The sequence below is a fragment of the Colletes gigas genome, unplaced genomic scaffold (genome assembly GCF_013123115.1).
Source record: "Colletes gigas isolate AHSC1104 unplaced genomic scaffold, ASM1312311v1 Colletes_gigas_Sc00010, whole genome shotgun sequence".
NCBI classification, from domain to species: Eukaryota; Metazoa; Arthropoda; class Insecta; order Hymenoptera; family Colletidae; genus Colletes; species Colletes gigas.
The window spans coordinates 4,973,975-4,992,121 of NW_025106639.1; the positions used below are offsets into that span (position 1 = coordinate 4,973,975).

Consider the following 18,147-nt stretch of genomic DNA (forward strand, 5'->3'; position numbering starts at 1 on the left):
GAAATGAACGAATTAACGCTTGTCGATTTAACACGAAGATCGTTTACTTACGTAACAGATCGCTGCCATACTCGCATGCAGCCAGATGATCGAACATGGCTGTGAGTACCGGTAAGACGACGCTGTTGATGTACGACAAGGACGTCGAGGTTTTCAAGTGCGTGCCTCTGAGGTGGCTGTATTTGCCCTCTTGAAGATTCAGGATCGTGTGCCCCAGATCGTCAGCGGTGTTGTTGAAGAAGGTCAACATGGACGTTCGAATGAACTCGGGGCAGTTCTTCACCAAGCTCTTCGCGTCTATGCCTTTGACCAGCACCTGAAGACAACGGACGGTGATCCTAACGTCAGGCCCGAAAGCAGCGAGTCTGGACCTGAGCAAGCTGGCCAATTTGCAGAAAAGGGCTGCCACCATTTCCTTCTCCTTCAAGGACGCTGCCCCGACGTTGTTGGTAGCCGTGGCCACGGCGATGAAATAATTCCTGTGAGTGCTGAAATACTTCTCCATCAACGGCAGGACCACCTTGCTGAAGAACTTGATGTCCCGCGTGGATGTCTTGAAACTGTTGCGTCGACTGAACGTGTCGGACGGTTTCAACAGTTTCATGTTGATCGTCGCTTTGTCCAAATAAGCTATCAGTTTCTCCAGCAACGAGTAGGCGAATCGTAGTTCCACGGAGGCACCAGCGGTAGTAACCTCGGATTCACCGCCTCGATTAGGTTTGTGAAGCTTGTATCCTTGATACTGCAAATACTTGAGGAACTCCTGGGAACGTTCGCGATCCTTTCGTTTCTCTTTGTCGGTGAGCAGATCGTACGGTACCAACTGTGGGTGGATGCCACCTCCTACGAAAGACAACAGATATTTATTCGAAGAAGTTATTTTGGATTTTCTATCGACACGAACCGCAAGTGATGAGCTCTTCCTTCTTCTTCTTGGCCCAGATGTCGTGTGCGTTGTCTGCGAGACGCTCGGCCATGTTCTGCATCTCTCTGCTCAGCGTCAGGTTCGTCATATCGACCGGATGAGGATTGTAATTAAACGGATTTGCAGCATCACCCTAAAATTGTACGGTGACGCAAAAATCGACACGTTGAGAGAAATATTTCTAAACGAAGCGTCGACTCACTTGACTTTTCGATGATCGTCTCATAGAACTACGATTGGTCGAAGGTACGTCCACCTCGGCGTGTTCAACGCTCCATCCTATAGCCAACAAAGCTTTCAAGCTCTCCCTGACCGGTTCTTTGTAGCGTTCCCTCTCGTAATCGTTCAGCATGTTGTACGGTTTCAGTCTAGGATGAGTTTTATTTGCATCTGACCACTGTTCGCCATAAGTCCAACCGTTTTCTAGCTTCCGGCTGGCCCAAGCGTCGTGATAATGCTCGGAGAACTTTTGTACGATTTGATTAAGATCGTTGTTGAGAACCACGCTGTCGAAAGTAGAGAAAATTTAAGCGTTACTCAAAGTTGATCGTTGTATCTCGCGTGTTTAGGACAGTAGAATACCTAGAGGTGTTGATTGGTTGCGGATTGTAGGGTCCATCGGGCGATTGCGTGGACGCGGATTTGCTTCCGTACCACTCGTCGTCGTAGTTCTTAGACAAGGAATAATCGGGCGGCAGAGCACAACCAATGGCCGTGAGACAAGGCAGAGCCTTTCCAAACAATTCCGGATCGTAGTCCATTTTAGACAGCGAGTCGAATATGTTGCTGAAGAGAACCATGGTCAAACGTTTCTCTTCGTCGCTCGATGCACCGTACGCGCCTTGCCCACCGGTCGATCCGTAGTATTTTGCGCAACGATCGTAATGCAGAGTCAGCAACTGTCACAAAAAATAATTTACACGTTGCTCGAATTAGAGAAATGAATTATCGAGAACGAGATTCTCACCCGTAGAGCGACCGTAGTGTATTCCGAGAGCTTGGACACGTCCACGGTCAACTTTCGGAGTAGCTTCAACAGCATGCTGGGTTGCATTTGGCTAAAAAGAACCGGGTGAATTAGGAACGACTCGTCGACGGATTGCGTTGATAATAAAGAATGCTATAAGCGCTGATCGCCCTCATAGCTTATTATCTGTGACGTTTATCGTAGGCGGGGATAAGCGGTTTAAAATAATGTTGGTAGAACTTACGAGACATTTAACTCGTGGACTTCTCTTGTTAAGCAACAAAACGATTCCGTTAATTATTTTAATCATGTGTCAAAGAAGCTCGTGTTTACCTGGTCAGTGCCACGAGGAAGTCCGACACAGCCTCTCGCTGACCCTTCGTTAGCATTCTGTTCTTGCTCAATCTATAGACGGTGTGCAGCGTGGCGTCCAGTAAGCTGGCGTAATTGTCCGCCTCGTTGTAGAATTTGGAATGCTTGATCAGCAGAGGCAGAATACTGTTTCCTATGTAACGGTTCATCGCCAGGGCCATGTCGGATTCGTAACCATCGTTCTGTAGCAACGATAATAATTTTCAATGAACAATCAATGATCAATGATCGATGTCCAGAGTTCTACTCACCCTGTCGAGCATAGTGGCGGCTCTCAGGTCGGGCAAGAAAGCTTCCTCGAGTATCTTGAAGAACAGCTCCTGCGTTTCGATGCCGTAAACGCGTTCCAAAAACAGGACGATGCTTTGCTTGTGTCCTGGGATCAAACCTGACGGCATGTCGCTCTTTGGTTTTTCTTCGCCAGCCGCTGGATTCAGCAGGGTGAACCTCAGAGACAGGACACCCTGTAGGTCGTCGAGGGGCACCAGAGAACGCAGAATAGCCCTTGCTCTCAGAGACTCGTTCTTCCCTGAAATGCGTGCTCGACCTCAGTGTCGTTCTCAGAATGCGATCGCAACGAAAAGAAAATTTTTATTACGTATATATTACCGACGGATTCTGTAGAAGCCTCTGTAGCTCGATAAAAAAAATAAACACTCTTGTTAGATAGTTCTTTTCAATAACGAGTTTTTTGTGGAAACATGAAGGAGTTCGTGATACACTGGGCCACGGTTCGAAAATGAAAATAATCGCGTCTATCGCTTCCGAGGTTCTGGATTTGTGTAAAATGACGAAGCAAGTGCTACGATCACGACACACAATGCAGATATCACCGCCATGCTTATATTACAAAGAGTAAATCCATGAGAGTATGGTCGAGGGGTGCTTGTGGTCCCAATTTTTACTCACCTTGTTCGATAACGGACGAATCAGGAGCACAGCGTCCTAATAGATCTACCAGGGTACAGTAGAAGTTCAAGATCGCTGCTCCAGTGTCTATGTAGTCTTCGTCGTCGTCTGATTCTGGGAGGGGATGCTCGAACTGCATCATTGATGTACCTTCCGCTTCGTCGTGCACCTGTGTTATCAATTAATTCGATATTGTATCACTCGTTAACGATAACACGATGCAACCTACTTTTCGTCGATCAGCGATGCGTTCGGACATTTTGTTGGCGTCTATGATGGCCCTCAATAAACCTTCGCCCTCACCTCGAAGGGCTGGTCCCAAACATTCTGGTCTTCTGATCAGCAAACGTATCACCAGATTTGCGTTTTCCTCGACGCTTTCGCCTGAAAAGATAAATAAACAATTTACATATCTTAGCTAGAGGAGTGGTCAAATTCGACACTCACCGTTAACCCAAACGCAGAATCTCAAGAAGTCCAAATATCGTTCACCCTCCACCGGATCCCATCCCAGATCAGGGTAACCTTTCTCCACGAGTTCAGAGTTCGATTGCAAGCCACAACGGGACAAATAGATGGCGATTTTCTCGAGATAGTGTTCCCTGAGCGCCAACGCGAGTTCCGTGTTCTCCATCAGCGAGGAGTAAGCCACGTCCAAGGGCGTGGATCCTCTCAAAGATGGCCTCGACAGCAAAATATTACTGTTCTCCAAGAGAAAGTCGAAATGATCGAACATCGCCTTCTGGTTCTGCCTGGACGTGCGACAGAAATAGCAAAGGAATCTACAGCAGGCTACCACCATCTCGTGAGACGTGTCCTTTTCCTTGGAAGCTGGTTCGCCTTCCGTGGTTTGAGGCTGCGTCTGAGCGTCAGACTGAGCCTGCGCGCGTCTGCCCAGCGTGTTCATCATGATCGCCATCACGTTCTCGTGAATCCTCAGCACTCTGATCAGATCCGGATGCTGGAAGAAGGTGTGATTGTTCACCAACTTCCAGAGTCGCTCTCTGACCAGCTCCTCTTCCTCCTGAGACATTTGGACGGGCAGCAACGCGCGAATCTGGCTCAGACCGACCCACATCAGGGCAGCGTCGTCTCTCGTTTTACTGTTGATCACGTACGTCTTCTCCAGAGCTCTGATCAGTTCGCCCACGGTGTCGTACTGACGCACCAATAGACTGAACATCTCTCGAACCAACTTCGGAGTCTCGATCTGGGATTCCTCGGCCCAGCTAACGATGGTCGATATGAGGACTTTACGGAACACCTCTGCAAAAAAGTATGAGCACAGTTTGAGAATGGAGACCACCACAATTTTAATCTACTCACCTTCCGGAGTCTTCCTTTCCGGTTCAGGTTCTGGCTTGGGCTCCTCCTCCAACTCTTTCACAGCGTTGATGAAGTTGAACAGTTTCTTCATAGCGCCAGGCTTCTGAACGTCTTCTTCCGGCTCGTTGGCGGCGTCAGCAGCGTCTTGAAGCGCGTGCAGGGACACGTAAGACATCAGATTGGTGTGGAATTCGTTCATCCTGCCTATCAGATCCTCTCCGCAGGGCACGTTGTCCGGATCGTCCGCGAAGTCCATGTTCTTGAAGCTCAGAATCGAGTTCATCTGCTCGCGAGGAGGGCACCGAAACTCCTTGGTCTTCTTGGCGGCCACCGCCGACGGTAAATCGGACTGCTTGATCTCGATGTAACGACGAAGCTGGTCGGACTGCAGGTCGCCAACGAAGTCGTGGCTGAAGGCGATGATGGACTCGACGCGATGTCGTAGCTGGATGTCGTTCAGATGATGAAGCAGGTAGCACATCTGCAGCTTCGCTCCCTCCGCCATTTTCATGTGGAGTAGTCCCTTCTTGTGCTCGTCTTTTCCCTCTGAAATTCGTTTTTAACAAAGCACTGAGAATAATATTGGATGTCTTCCGTTTAGGGATCAAGGCACGGTCAAGTGTCTACCTTTGTCGAACGTAGGGTCCCAAGTTTCAGGATGAATCATGATGAGAAGCTTCATGATATCTTCGTTCCTAAGCATTCCAACTAGGAGTAGTCTATCAACGAGTTTCAAAAGCGGCCTGTAAAGCAAAACGATTGTATCAGTGAAAGGCGTACGAACAAGGTTTGAGCCTGTAGCAGTAAGCAGCGCAAATTATCCTGAAAGCGTCTTCTTCTTGTCGCGATATCGTCGAGTTTAATCATGCAGAACATAGCCCAGGCGTGCGCGCGTACAGAATCGTACATACAGGAAAAGATTCTCATTGCTGCCGCCGATCGGGTCTCGATTGTGAACTTGATTGACCTCGACGGCTTCGTTTAAAGCCTCCATCACGTAATCTCGCACCACGTCCAGCGGGAAGTGCGGACTGTAGAGGCTCCTTATGTTCTCGATCGTTTGGTCGCTGGAAGGAATTTCCCTTGATGTCGACTATTAGTTACGGGGTTCACATCTAGGTTTCGATTAAATACACTTACCTGATGTCCGTCATTTTCATCTGGGGACGAACGGACTCGGTCTCCAGGTACCTGAGGCTGTGCCTCATCTCTTCGTTTTCGTATAACTCCTTCAATTCCTGACCTGGAAACGTTTATCGGTTGGACGTATGGGAATATTTATCGAACAGATAACGAAGGTCTTACCTAGAGGAATAATGTACTCGTTCTTGCACACTTCCATCGTCGTTGCGTGCGACTCGAGGTGCAGAGCGATCAGCAGGTCGTAGAATCCTTGTCGTAGGGGCCCGGACATGTACTCTGCTCGGATAGCGTACAACAGTTGTTTCTGGTCGACGTGTTGGCACAGAGCGTGGGCTGCTCTGTAGTTCGACTGATAGCACAGAGCTGCATACAGCGTCAGGGTGTGCGCGTGGAAGCTGTTGCAATCGAAACGTTAAAGCGTTGTGAAACAGTATCAAACATCGTGTCTTTACAAATTACCTGAGTAATTTGTCCATTTCGATGAGCTCCAAAATGTCGATGCACCTGTCCTCCTCGGGGATGTGCAGGGCCAGCATCGATATCGCGTCCTCGCACAGCATGGACCAGCCTCTGATGTCGGAGAGCTTCAAAGCGTGCACCTGGAGCGACTGATTGGGCACTCTGGCCCACTGGTGGGGTTTCAAGCATTGCACCTTCAACCTGGGCGGGAACTGCGGGATAACGTGGCGTTCAGAGTTCTGCAAAACGGCCGCGGACAACGGCAGCGTGGTCGAGGTTCTGCCTAGCTCGATTTGAAGTATCTCTTTGCTGGTGGCCTCCACGAAGATGGCGGGGAACAGCTTCGTGTCCGGTTCCATTTTGAACTTGTGGCTGGTCTCCTTGCCCTCGCAGGTGAAGGACACCCAACCTGTAGCTGTGTCCACGAAACAACCGACGAACATTCCCTGGGACGCTCCTTTACCGGAAGCATCCTGCGTGACTTCGTTGTAGAGCTCGTCTGCTCTCACCATGTAACAACTCTGTCTGTCCACTCTGTAACGCAAACGGGGATATTATATTTGTTTATTAGACAGCGCTTTACGCGCGGAGCAAGTGATTTTAACGTACTGTTCCACGGGACGTTCGTAGTCGTCGGTGATGACCACCGATCCCTTTCTCACGCGAGACAAATTGAAGTCCTTGGTGTGTAGGTGGTATTGAGACGTGACCCAACCAACGTAAACGTGAGTTGGGTCCTGTCCAGGGAAGATCCTCACCCCGTAAAAGTACTCGTTCATCAGCTTCAGACACTCTGCGTCGTATATTTCGTTCCCAATCGCCTCGACGCCAGATCCGCTCAAAACGGACATCGCTTTCGGAGCGTTGCGTTCCGGGATCTGCGGTGGTATCACCTTCAAGTCCGTCTATGGAAGAATCGAACGGTTTAATCGAAATTTCAAAACGAGTGTTTCAATTTTTGTTCAGTTTTGCTCTGAAGATTTAGTTCCGGCTGGATCGCAAAAATAAATAAATAAAATAAATGTTTTTACGTTTGATATGCGAACTTGAGGTGGCCGGCTACTTGCTTTGTTCATCTGCAGAGTTTTGGTGCTTTTGTCGGAGACGTCGGAGCGCACCGGTGGTTCGGGCGTTTTCGATTTCGCGTCCGGGGACTTCGCTTTGCGCGAGAAGAACCTACGAAATTTCATAATTATCCTCCGACGTTATAGATAATTTCACATTAAATTCATGCATAGAGAATCGAGCTAGCAAGGGGGAACATCTCTGAAATTCTAATAATGGAAAATTTCTAGTTTGACTTACGGTGCATCCTCCATCTCTTTGCTAAGTTTGCTAGGAAGGTTCAAATATCAGAATTCGTCCCAAAAGTTCGCCAGAAATATTTGTTTTGCTTATACTAACCGGAACGGTGAACGCCCACGCTTCTTCTTGTCATCCTTCACGTCGCCGTTCATGTCGCCGTATCCGTTCATCTCAGTCTCGCTGATGGCGTTCTCCATGTTCCCAACCCTCGAACCATAAAGGGAACCTTTTCTAGGAGGTCTGGTGGGTTTGTTTCTCTGCATGGGCAACGGCGACTCCTTCATCATTTCGTCAGCTTCCACTGCATCCTCTGAATAGTTCCTCTGCAATCCTGAAACGATCAAGATTTTATCAATTTTAGAATTAGAAATTTTTAATCTTTGTATCCATGGACTTTCTGTTACTGTATACCTTCGAGGAATTCAAACGTTGGATAAATATACACTTTCACGCGTCCAGAATAGACTTGCTCGAATATACGAGCCATTCCTTTGACATTACTCAAACTCGTTTAAATCTGGAGGGATCGACTGTGCTGAAAATAAATCCTACCTTTAATGTCACTCATGCTGAAGCCAGACTTCATGATCTGCTCCATGTGAGCCGATGGCGCGGCCTGTTGCGCTTGTTCCACTTGCTCGGACAGCAGTCTGTTCTGACGCATCTTGATCTCTTGCCATCTTCGTAACTTCTCACTCTCGGAGACGAACGTCGACTGACAGATGACTGGCAACGACAATCGTAGGAATTCCCAGTTCGCTTTTTCCATGGTCTCGAAGGTGTTGTGGGAGATCTTCAGGCATGGCGGAGTATCGGAACCGGCTGGTATTCTGGCGACGTCTATCCTCGTGTCGGCCATGTCGTCCGTGTTCTCGAAGATCGGCTGATCCTTCGTGAACCAAAATGTCACCGGGCGATTCATATTTCTGGAAGATGAAAAGACTATTGAACACCTTGCAAATTAATAAGAGCTTTGTGAGAACTAACGAATCACTTACACGCAAAATGGCTCGTATCCTTCTTGCAAACCGCAAGTCGTGAAGAACTTGAGAGTGTTGACGTCCTGTCCGAATGTTAATTTCGCTTTTTGGCCAACCCCGAGCGTGAAAGCTGGGACAAAACAGTCGCCCTGCACGTCGGCGAAAGACGTTTCACCACCGAGCGCGTCCATCAGCAATTCTCCGTTGAGAGAAAAGCCTAGACGAGATTATATTATATTGACACTAACGTCGATCAACTATAGAGACTAATCGATAGCAAGAGAATGTTCTAATTAAGAAAATTTTTACTAAAATTGTCACTGAAGCATCGTTAACACATAGATATAAAAGAACTACACAAAACTATGCAAAGCAAGTGCAAAAATTAGTCGACTAGAATGTTAGGCATGCATAGAATACTGGTTCGAAATAATAAAAAAAAATATAAAAGTAAGGCTCCGTTATCGAGATGTGTAATAAAAAAAATAATAATAAAATTTTCAGAAGAAGATATAACGAAGAAGTAGAAGGGTGGTTAATGTTTATTCAAAGTGGGATTATTTCTCCTCGAATCAGATTCGTCGCTATATATTATTCGCTGTTGTTTCTTAATTTTACTATTGTTTTGGAGCAAGCAAGCGTGGCAATTTTACAGTAATTCGGGGTCACCATTGTGGTTAGTGAGTATGACCAGTATGGATTACGTAAGCGCTGTTGTCGCTGACTGTACAACACTGACAATGAGTAGAATACTGGATACCAAAAAAAGACAATAACTGACATCAAGCTACGTCGATAGGACATGATTTTATTAACAATGGTAACGCCAGGATTAACAGGTTGATTGTGCTATGAAACTTAAACGTAAGCGCAGCTGCAGCGAAAGGGTGAAATAAGAATTGATAACCAATGAGTACTTGCTCGTTTCGCGAAAGCAATTCTCAGAGTCTATTTTATTCTTTCCTTGCGGAGTTGCTGCTGAGTTTGGACGATCAAGCGAACAACATTCGCGTCGACTGTACAAAACACGATAAACCAATCAATACGGGATGAGAGAACCGAAGGAGATTTTGTCGAATGGAAGCTACTAATTCTTGGGTGTCCAATTAGTGCGTCGTTAATGGATTTGTCCGATTTTGAATCCTCGTTTGCAAGTTTGTGGCTCTATGTTTAGAATGTCTGTATCCAGTAGTCTATCTCTGTACTCAAATTATACGTGTATAATAGCTTGAAATGGCAGCTGAAGCGTTCGCTTAAAGATTCCGTCTTACTAATCGTTCGGTCAATTAGATCCAGGAATACCCCGACAACGTCTCCAACCTGCCATTGTTTGCCAAATGTTTCGGCTGTGCCCGAGTATACTTTTTCCTCCTTTAAAATAAAATTTCACCAATTCAACACTTCCTCACACGTGACGTGACGCGAACCGTGGCAGCCATATAACAATAAACTACTCCATTCAACGTCGATTTCGTTTGTGCGCCATCGCGATAAACATCGAGACTCGAACGAAAGGGGGCGGGGGGAGGAGACATACACACTTGATCGGTACACTGTACAGATGTAGCTTTGAGAAACGATCTCCGCAGATTCCGGCGACATCGATAGAAATCAAGCCACACGTTCGAATGAAATTCCCATCGATTTCATTCACATCGGGGACAAGGATGCAGAAAAAAAGTAAACAACCAAGTCAACATGAAATAAACATATAGAGACAAAGACAATAGTAGTAGACGTGAAAACTCAAAAAATAGTGGACCTTTTAGATCGGCTATTGAAAATATTGGACTCTTACTGATCGTTCTGTCCGCGACGTCAATGAAACATCCAACAATGTCGCCCACTTGATATTTGTGGCCAAACGACTCGTGGCTACCAGCGTGTACTTTAGTCACCTGATGTTCACGATGGATATCAATTATTCATCACTTTTTCACGCAAACCGTCGTCGATAACGCGAAACGATCTATGTTTATTGACAATTTTATCTTACCGTGGACGCTGTTGATCGTAAATGCATACAATTAATTCTACTCGCGTCGAGAAACGCGCTGTCCAGAAGCTAACGTTGTCGCGAAGTTAATGTTCATCACGGTTTCGAAAGACAATATTTGAGGACTTACGTTGTAACCGTCGAAAGCCCAAGTGTTCTCGTCGCTTCCCAGCATGCTTCCAGGCATACACTCAGCTTTGGCCCAACCTACGCGCATTGGACCAGCGGTTAGAACCTCGAACTCGAAGTACCACTTTCCGCTGCTTACAGCATAGTGTTTCTCGACTCGATAGGTCCTGAAGGACGATTGTCGTAGTCTGCTCGCCTCCAGCAGTAGCGCTGAAATTTAACGAACGATTCCACGATGAGTCAGGACTGGAAACAATTCTCTTAGCAAACTCTCACCTTCGTGCTGCTCCCCTGTGGGTGGTTCCAGCATGTATCCGTAAACTAACAGCGTCCTGACGGTTTCGCTGGCGGTGTCGCGATTAGCTTTCTTGATGGCTTCGTCTACTTTCGGATACGGCACCAGATGAGGGCTCCTCCTCATCTCGGAGTCTTCGTTCAGCGCGTAAGTCCAGCCTTGGCTGATCCTCTCCTTCGCCCACAAATTGTGTGTGTTCTCTGCCAGCTGATCCACCAGTTCCTCCATCTTTGGAGTGAGCGAGATGGCGGTGAGGTCCAGAGGAGCTGGCTTGTAACCGCTGCTCTGCATAAAGGGTTCGTTCGGAAGCCTCAAGGTCTTTATTCTGGACGGTGGTTTGTCCATGGTTATGTAATATCCCAGGGCCAAGATGGTCTTCAGCGTCTGCACGGCCAGTTGTGTGTCGTAGCGTTTCTCCGCAGCCGGTAGCCTCTCGAACTGCACGATGCAGGGATGAATCTTCCTCAGGTCGTCCCTGTGCTCCCCGTAGATCCATCCGGCCTCGATCTTGTTCATCGCCCACATCTCGTGGATGTTCTCCGCCAGTTTGTCCCTGATCTGTTCGACGTAGGACGGCAGGTTGATCATGGACGTGTCGACCGGCGCGGGGACGAAAGCGGTGTCATCTTCGACCAGCCACGGGCCAGCCAACACCACCTTGTTCATGTTCCCGAAATAGAAGCAAGGGTCCAGCGACAGGATCTGCTGGGGCAACAGACTCTCCACCAAGGGCGAAAATTCTTCAGGGGGCTGGAACTTTAGACGACCGTGGTCGCCTCCCAGGAGGAATCTGCAGGACAGTTTCGAGGAGCAACTGATCGAGGGGAAGAACATCCCGTCCAGGTTGAAGTTTCTGAACGATCCAAGGATGGGCGCTCCGTTGAAGGTGAACGTGATGATCGGAACCGTCAGATCCAAAGCGCACCCGATCACGTCGCTCTTCCTGATGTAAGGCTCCGTGGCGTTGAGGACCACCTGAGTTTTCCTGCCACCGGTCCACAGGTGCGCGCCATCGAAACCGAACGAGTAAAGATCGTCGCCCACGCCGTTGCCACCCCATTTTTCGCCTCCTCCTGGATACGGCATGTACCTGATCGAAGACAGAAACGATGAATCGCCAAGTGTTGCTACGAAACGAACGAACAAACATACCCTGCCGTGTTCGCCCAGCCTATTCTCAAATGAGGCATCATGTGCGTGGTCTGCTCGATGTGGTCGACGGTGACTTCGAAGTACCACTTCTGATAAAGCGCCGATCCCTCGACTCTGCCGACGAATATGTTCGGTCTGATGCTGGCCACGTGGTCCACCAGCTGGGTTTGAAGGAGAAGATTCTTCCCTGGCAGCAGGAAGTCGCATATGTTGTTCTGCGACGATCGAACCGCGACGCCGTTACCCACGCACAGCGAGCAAAGGACGTCCAAGACTTTTGGGTCCCTTCCGTGCTTCTCCAGCAGCGAGATGATGACTTTGATGTGTTCGTCCTGCAGAGGCAAACGCTCAGAAAAATAATTCGAGCTTAGAATAACTTTCTGCTTACCCTCATCATGTTCAGAGCCTCTGGCGAGTCGATGAGGACACAGTGGAGGACGTCCAGCATCCCAGTGCCCTCGCTGGACGCCTGCGAGCCAAGGCGACTGAACAGCCAGTTCAAACGATTGCTGTTGGCGAATTGCGCGCAGTTCGTGTGATTTCCCTTGATGATGGCGGCTAGCAGCTGATACAGGTATCCGGATATTTGGTCCCAGGCCTGGCCGCTCTCGTCGCCCGAAAGCGCCACGAGGAAACCTTGCGATGTGATTACGTTGATCTTGTCGATGGCCTCCAGAATGAGATTCAGTATACCCTCCTCTTGGAACAGGTCCTGACGATTCCTCAGAGCACGGAACCTGTTCTGTTTCTCCTCGTGTTCTGAAAGAGTCGACGTGTTTCATAGTTTACGACTTCGTCGAAAGATTTAGACTACAATCTTAGATTTGGAACGTTTTCCTTACCCATGTCGTCCTCGGGTTGAGCAAAATAATTAATCAAGTCTTCCAGACACATCACCATTTCGTTCAGATTGACATTTTGGAAGAACATAGACGCTCTTCTATCTACTTGCAGCGTCTCTAGGCCTCTAAAACATATTCGGTCCTTTTAGCGATCTGCCTGTCCACGTTAATTTATCATTCGGTTTGTAACGGCACTGTACGGTTCCATCCAAGCCTCTACCATTTTTAATTTCGTATTTTAATATAAACGAATCCACTACGACTGATCGATAGACACTCACGTGATGAACTGCGTGAACAAGCTGCTGCACTTTCGAATTACTCGCGCCGTGCGTGACTCCTCTTCTTGCGACCGGGAGAAGTCCAAACCGTCGTCCATCTTTCCTTCCTCGTGAAGTACTGCTTGCTTCTCCTCTACCTTACCCACGCCCTTCTTCTTCGTCTCGTACGACTGTCATCATTGTCCAAGTCAAAAGTAAATATAATCTTTTCAAAGACCCCTTTCAACCCCATTTGTTTAAAGCCCACAATATTAAATTGCTCCTTTGCTCGTTTCACTCTACCGATGGACGAACCCTCACCTTGTACGAGACCCAGAGACAAGTAGTGGCATGCTGCATGATAACAGTCGAGTCACCATACTTGATAATCGGCATACCGATGACTTCGAGGTCCTTATCCTCGAGAATGATCTTCTGGTCATCCTTCTCCTGTCGCAGCCAGAACGTCGACGTCTCGATCGTCCCCTCGTTCCTTCGAACGCATAATGAAAAATTGTTCGCGACTAGGCTAGACATTCGCCGTGACCCTTGAACTTTATTAAAAATAAGTGTTCACCTATCGACCAGATACAGTTCGTTGTTTTCTTTCACGCCTAGATAACGTCCGGTGGTGAGGTGCCTGATCCTCATCGGGTGTAGCCAATTTATGAAACCGCCCGCCCATTTTGTCCTCGCCAGCTCCAGCCTCCACAAAGATCGCGCCTGGCTCATTACGCTTCCTCCTTCGTAGATCACTATACTGTAAATAGTGTACATTAAGTATCGGAAGCCTTACGGGTCCCGAGCCGTTCTAATCGAATTATTGGCAAAAACGGCTATCTCGACTGATGATGAAAACAGCGATATCCGTGACTGTTTATCGAGATTTTGCACACAGAGAACGCTCAAGGTTTAGCTTAAAAAAGTTCTTTGATCTTCGGTAATTAAATGGAAAGGGACGCTTCGTGGTCAAAGGGAGACAGATTTCATTCTTTTATAACACGCCAATTTTTCATAGTTTGCATAGAATCTCTCAAAGTATTTCGAATCGTTTTAAAATTTACTTTTGGTTGGTCGATGTGCTCCAGGACGACGGTATAGTGAGGCACTCGTCACCGCCGTGGAAAAATCGGAGAACATCGCCGCCGAAAACGTAACCGACGTACTTCATTCGGCTGATCCCAGTACCGTACGGTTGCACCGACCAATGGGTCACGTGGAACGAGGCGTTCACCACCGACAGATCGTTCTCTTTCGTAGTGTGCTGAAAGAAACCAGGTATGATCGATGGCACGAAATTTCTGGCACGGCGAGAACTTTGATGGATCAAGCGGGCGAAGTGGTTACGTGCGGGCACAGAGCCAACGAAATATATCGATTCTTTTCATTAAAGCGTAGAGAGAGATTATCGTCAATGAATTTTCTACGATTTATATGCCAGGATCATAAAAGGGAGTGGATGGGTCCTTGCGATCGGTGAAACTTTAACGGAGCGATTTTTATATCGGTTACGTTTCGTAATAAAAAAGCACTTCTTTCTTTATATTGAAGGAATATTAATTATTTATGTGTTACGATATTTTAAACGATCGTTTACCAAGTATCTCTCGGTGGCCACGGATACTAGAATGAGGTCGTCACCGACTCGGACCTTTTCACCCTCGGACCTCTGTTTCGACGCTGGATGCACCGTCCACCAGCATGCCTCCCCTAAACGAGCGATAGTGTGCTTGAAATTACAAGCGGGAGCTAATGCGAATTCTGAGTAAATAATATTTCTTTAGCCAACCTTGAGAATGTTGTTGCAGACCGACGTCGAAAGCCAACTTGTCGTTGGACGAACTAGTCGATAGACAAGCCAAATACTGTAACGAGAACGGGGATACTCAGTCTTGTAAAAAAATGTTAAATATCGTCCGTTAACAAATATTTTACCATGTCGCTGTTCTGATGCCTCAACAGAATAGCATTGCCGTACAATAACGTTCTGTGCCCGGATCCGGTGCCTTTTCCCTAAAAACGTAACGATCCGTTGTAAAAACAGTAATCCGTCCACGGTTCGCCTGAGATGTTCATAGATCGAAAATCGATTAAAAGAAGAGGAGAAATAAAGAAAAATAAAAGTCAATAAGCGTACTGATAAGAGGAGGCCATAAATAACGATCGCTAACGAATAATCTTAAAGGGACAGTTTGGTCGTTTCAGGATCGAATCATCGTTTTTGCATTTTTCTCGAAATAACGTTCGTTTTTTTTTTTTGTATACAAAACACCAGACTGCCCGCTCAAGTAACAAATGTCGAGCGTGTTAAAATTGTTAAACGAATGAAACGTAAAATACGCAGTTGCGAATGCATGTAATCATATAATATACAATCTGTCAGCGTAAACATAAAAAGCACAAGAACACAATCGAACTGAAAGATTAACGTTCAAAAGAAAGAAGAAAAAGGAAGGAAGAACAATAAATATAGAGAGAACGCAAGCGAATGATGTTACCTAAGCACGAACATAAACGGTGTCCTGAAGTGATAACGGAAGGTATACTTACTAAACTTTCTTGCTGCTGCAAAGAGAAACATAAGAGTTGTAAATCTCGTTCTTTGCCAATCGTGAGTGTAGAGAATGGTGGAGAATGGTAAAACACGCCTACGATGTCGTTCGATAGGTAAAGAATCGCTTTGCGGACGATTCCCGTTTAGCGAGTTGCGTACGCTTCGATTTAGCGCAACGAAAATAAATAAAAAAAGAAAAAAAAAAGTAGTGAACGAACAAAATTGGACAACAGAGTGGGACAAAGACAATGCGAATAATGATGAACATAATTCGTGACTGTTACACGGCTACATGGACGCATGCCACAATTATTGGAACAGGGTTTGCGTGCGGATGCATTCAGAAAATCGTTCTTACGCCGTTTTTTTCTCCCCCCCCCCTCCCACAAAACAAAAAAAAATCGTTTTTGCGAACCGTATCGCAAGGAAAAAATTTGCACCGCGAGCGTCTACTTTCTAAGTGCATCGTTCAAGTTTAGTGGATAAATCTGTACAAAAAAACAGGACAGCGGTTTTGTTGATTAATCTCTCCTGCGTTCGACAAGACTTTATGGCCCACTCCTATGCAGGTGATCTACGTACGGTGATTTATCTTTCATTTGACATTAAACGAATGATGCAAAGGAGGAGTCCTGTTCGTCGCGTGATTAGGATCGCGTGTAAAAATCCTGTAAAATCATTTGCTTTTCGTCTGGTCGTCGCAGCCGACCAGGGAGAAAAATTTTAGTAAAAACGGAACACGAACGTTTGCACAGGAAAAACAACGCAGTGCCGGTGATATTCGCTAGAATAACGAGCAACAGATTCCCTGAATCGTTTCACAGAGTATCGCTGATTAAGTCGACAATGTATGAGAATCTTCGTATAGTGTAGGGCGTTAAAGAAGTGGTACGTTACCGTCTCGGAACCGGCAGCAGTAACCAATTCCTGCAGCGCTCTCACCGAGAGAGCTTGTTCTATCACGAATACGCATTGCGACAGATCCGGAGGTATATTCTATAACCATAAAACAGACCAATATTAAACCACATGATTCCCAGTAGTTAACGAATGATTACTCGATCCTATTTTCACGGATTCAAGCGACTCAGAATGGTCTCAAAGTTCAAAATTTCGCGTTAAACGACCCAATATACTCTCATTTAACGCACTGACTGTCGAGAATAATTTTATTTTAACTACGAAATAGTGTCTTTAAAATTGAAATGTTAAAAGCAGTAATCATTCGAGAAAAGTTTTAATATTCGATAATTAAAGATATATGTGATTTTATACCTGAGAAAAATTTTAATGGGAAATTCTAGAGACTTATGATCTAACTTAAACGTAAGATGAACGAAAGGATACTGTTATTTACACGAGGAAGACGAAAATTTAATATTATAGGAAATTGGGAGGTATAAAATCGAACTGCACGATTAAAGAGGGTGTAGGAATCTGTGGAACGTATATTGATTAGGGGAGAGTTATAATAGTGGACACCAGAGTCGGACAAATTTTATTTAAAAAATTTCCCAACTCTGACAAACCCACAGGAAATGAATTGATCGAACTTTTTATTGATTTAAAATGTGGATGTTAGCTGTGATGGAAGTCAATGCGTTAATTACGGAAAGTTTCGATCAGATGTCGGATTCGTAGGATTTTAATTGGCTACTTGAGCTTTAAAACCTTCTTGGCGTTCCGAGGTCTAACGTTTCTCCAGTCAGTGATTATTTGGTCAGTCGACGCGTGGATGGAAACAATGAAGAGCGATTACCTTGTCTGCGATGTTCTCGAGGAAGCAGTGCCTGTTACCGAAACCCTCGGCCGCGAGGCAAACCCTTTCGCCCGTTGCGGTGCAGGACAGACACACCATATCCTCCTGAAAATTTCATTTCGACGTTCAGTTTTATCTCCTCTTTTCATTCTCGTCGCGTCGTACCACAATCTGATTCAATTTTACAAAATTGCTTCTCGCCAAACACTGATCCGTCTCCCAAAATTGCCGCGGAACGACATTTCCGGACGGGCACCGGGGAATATTAGTTTCTTAACTCTCGAGCAAACATTTTTATTACTTTCTTACTAAAAGTTTGTTACCTTGAAAAGTTATTCACCCAAAGACTTTCGAGCCAAAGCATTTCTAGCAACAATCTCATAGTTTCTATCAAGCAAATATGCATCCATGGACGATGCATTCGGAGTACGTTATTTCTCTGATTTTGTTGAAATTAAGAATTAAAAATTATTGTTGAAGATCCGATTCATTGATGCGTTGGATGCACGGGGAGCTTCGACGACGACCTTTGCGAAACGTCGAAATATGATGTGAGCCAAACGGCAGACGCTACCCACAGTGCCAGAACCAATTTGGACGCGCTTAGGAATGCGTGAACGGGTTTACACAAGCATACTGGGAAACGTTTCTCTAGATTTTAGACGTGGACTGTCAGAGAGACGGGTTTTGCTACGCAGACGACCGAGACGCGTTACTTAAGAGGCTGCAATACCACTACACGAAGTAGACGAAGACTATGAGTCAGACCGCGCT

The 18,147-nt window shown here is 46.4% G+C and overlaps 1 protein-coding gene across 4 annotated transcripts in view; it reads right to left on the reverse strand.

Annotated features, from left to right (window-relative positions):
* The window catches only part of LOC122397745 (ryanodine receptor), a 38,409-nt gene that overhangs the window by 8,624 nt on the left and 11,638 nt on the right, over positions 1-18,147 (reverse strand). The window contains exons 3-40 of one of the 4 annotated variants that reach the window (XM_043397110.1): positions 17,374-17,478; positions 16,512-16,610; positions 15,611-15,625; positions 14,996-15,073; positions 14,850-14,925; positions 14,658-14,770; positions 14,125-14,324; positions 13,638-13,820; positions 13,382-13,553; positions 13,082-13,251; positions 12,801-12,925; positions 12,347-12,717; positions 11,959-12,290; positions 10,788-11,896; positions 10,513-10,721; positions 9,658-9,757; positions 8,405-8,603; positions 7,959-8,332; positions 7,506-7,737; positions 7,407-7,436; positions 7,133-7,277; positions 6,711-7,006; positions 6,102-6,635; positions 5,805-6,037; positions 5,640-5,742; positions 5,411-5,566; positions 5,127-5,242; positions 4,500-5,045; positions 3,621-4,439; positions 3,403-3,557; positions 3,174-3,342; positions 2,516-2,793; positions 2,226-2,446; positions 1,893-1,983; positions 1,508-1,824; positions 1,128-1,431; positions 905-1,058; positions 52-843 (exon numbers count right to left, since the gene is read on the reverse strand). In XM_043397110.1, coding sequence (XP_043253045.1) covers positions 52-843; positions 905-1,058; positions 1,128-1,431; positions 1,508-1,824; positions 1,893-1,983; positions 2,226-2,446; positions 2,516-2,793; positions 3,174-3,342; positions 3,403-3,557; positions 3,621-4,439; positions 4,500-5,045; positions 5,127-5,242; positions 5,411-5,566; positions 5,640-5,742; positions 5,805-6,037; positions 6,102-6,635; positions 6,711-7,006; positions 7,133-7,277; positions 7,407-7,436; positions 7,506-7,737; positions 7,959-8,332; positions 8,405-8,603; positions 9,658-9,757; positions 10,513-10,721; positions 10,788-11,896; positions 11,959-12,290; positions 12,347-12,717; positions 12,801-12,925; positions 13,082-13,251; positions 13,382-13,553; positions 13,638-13,820; positions 14,125-14,324; positions 14,658-14,770; positions 14,850-14,925; positions 14,996-15,073; positions 15,611-15,625; positions 16,512-16,610; positions 17,374-17,478 — 9,721 coding nt within the window. Of the gene's footprint in view, positions 1-51; positions 844-904; positions 1,059-1,127; positions 1,432-1,507; positions 1,825-1,892; positions 1,984-2,225; positions 2,447-2,515; positions 2,794-3,173; positions 3,343-3,402; positions 3,558-3,620; positions 4,440-4,499; positions 5,046-5,126; positions 5,243-5,410; positions 5,567-5,639; positions 5,743-5,804; positions 6,038-6,101; positions 6,636-6,710; positions 7,007-7,132; positions 7,278-7,406; positions 7,437-7,505; positions 7,738-7,958; positions 8,333-8,404; positions 8,604-9,657; positions 9,758-10,184; positions 10,285-10,512; positions 10,722-10,787; positions 11,897-11,958; positions 12,291-12,346; positions 12,718-12,800; positions 12,926-13,081; positions 13,252-13,381; positions 13,554-13,637; positions 13,821-14,124; positions 14,325-14,657; positions 14,771-14,849; positions 14,926-14,995; positions 15,074-15,610; positions 15,626-16,511; positions 16,611-17,373; positions 17,479-18,147 lie in introns of all 4 variants that reach the window. The other 3 variants (XM_043397113.1, XM_043397112.1, XM_043397111.1) reach the window with 3 other exon arrangements.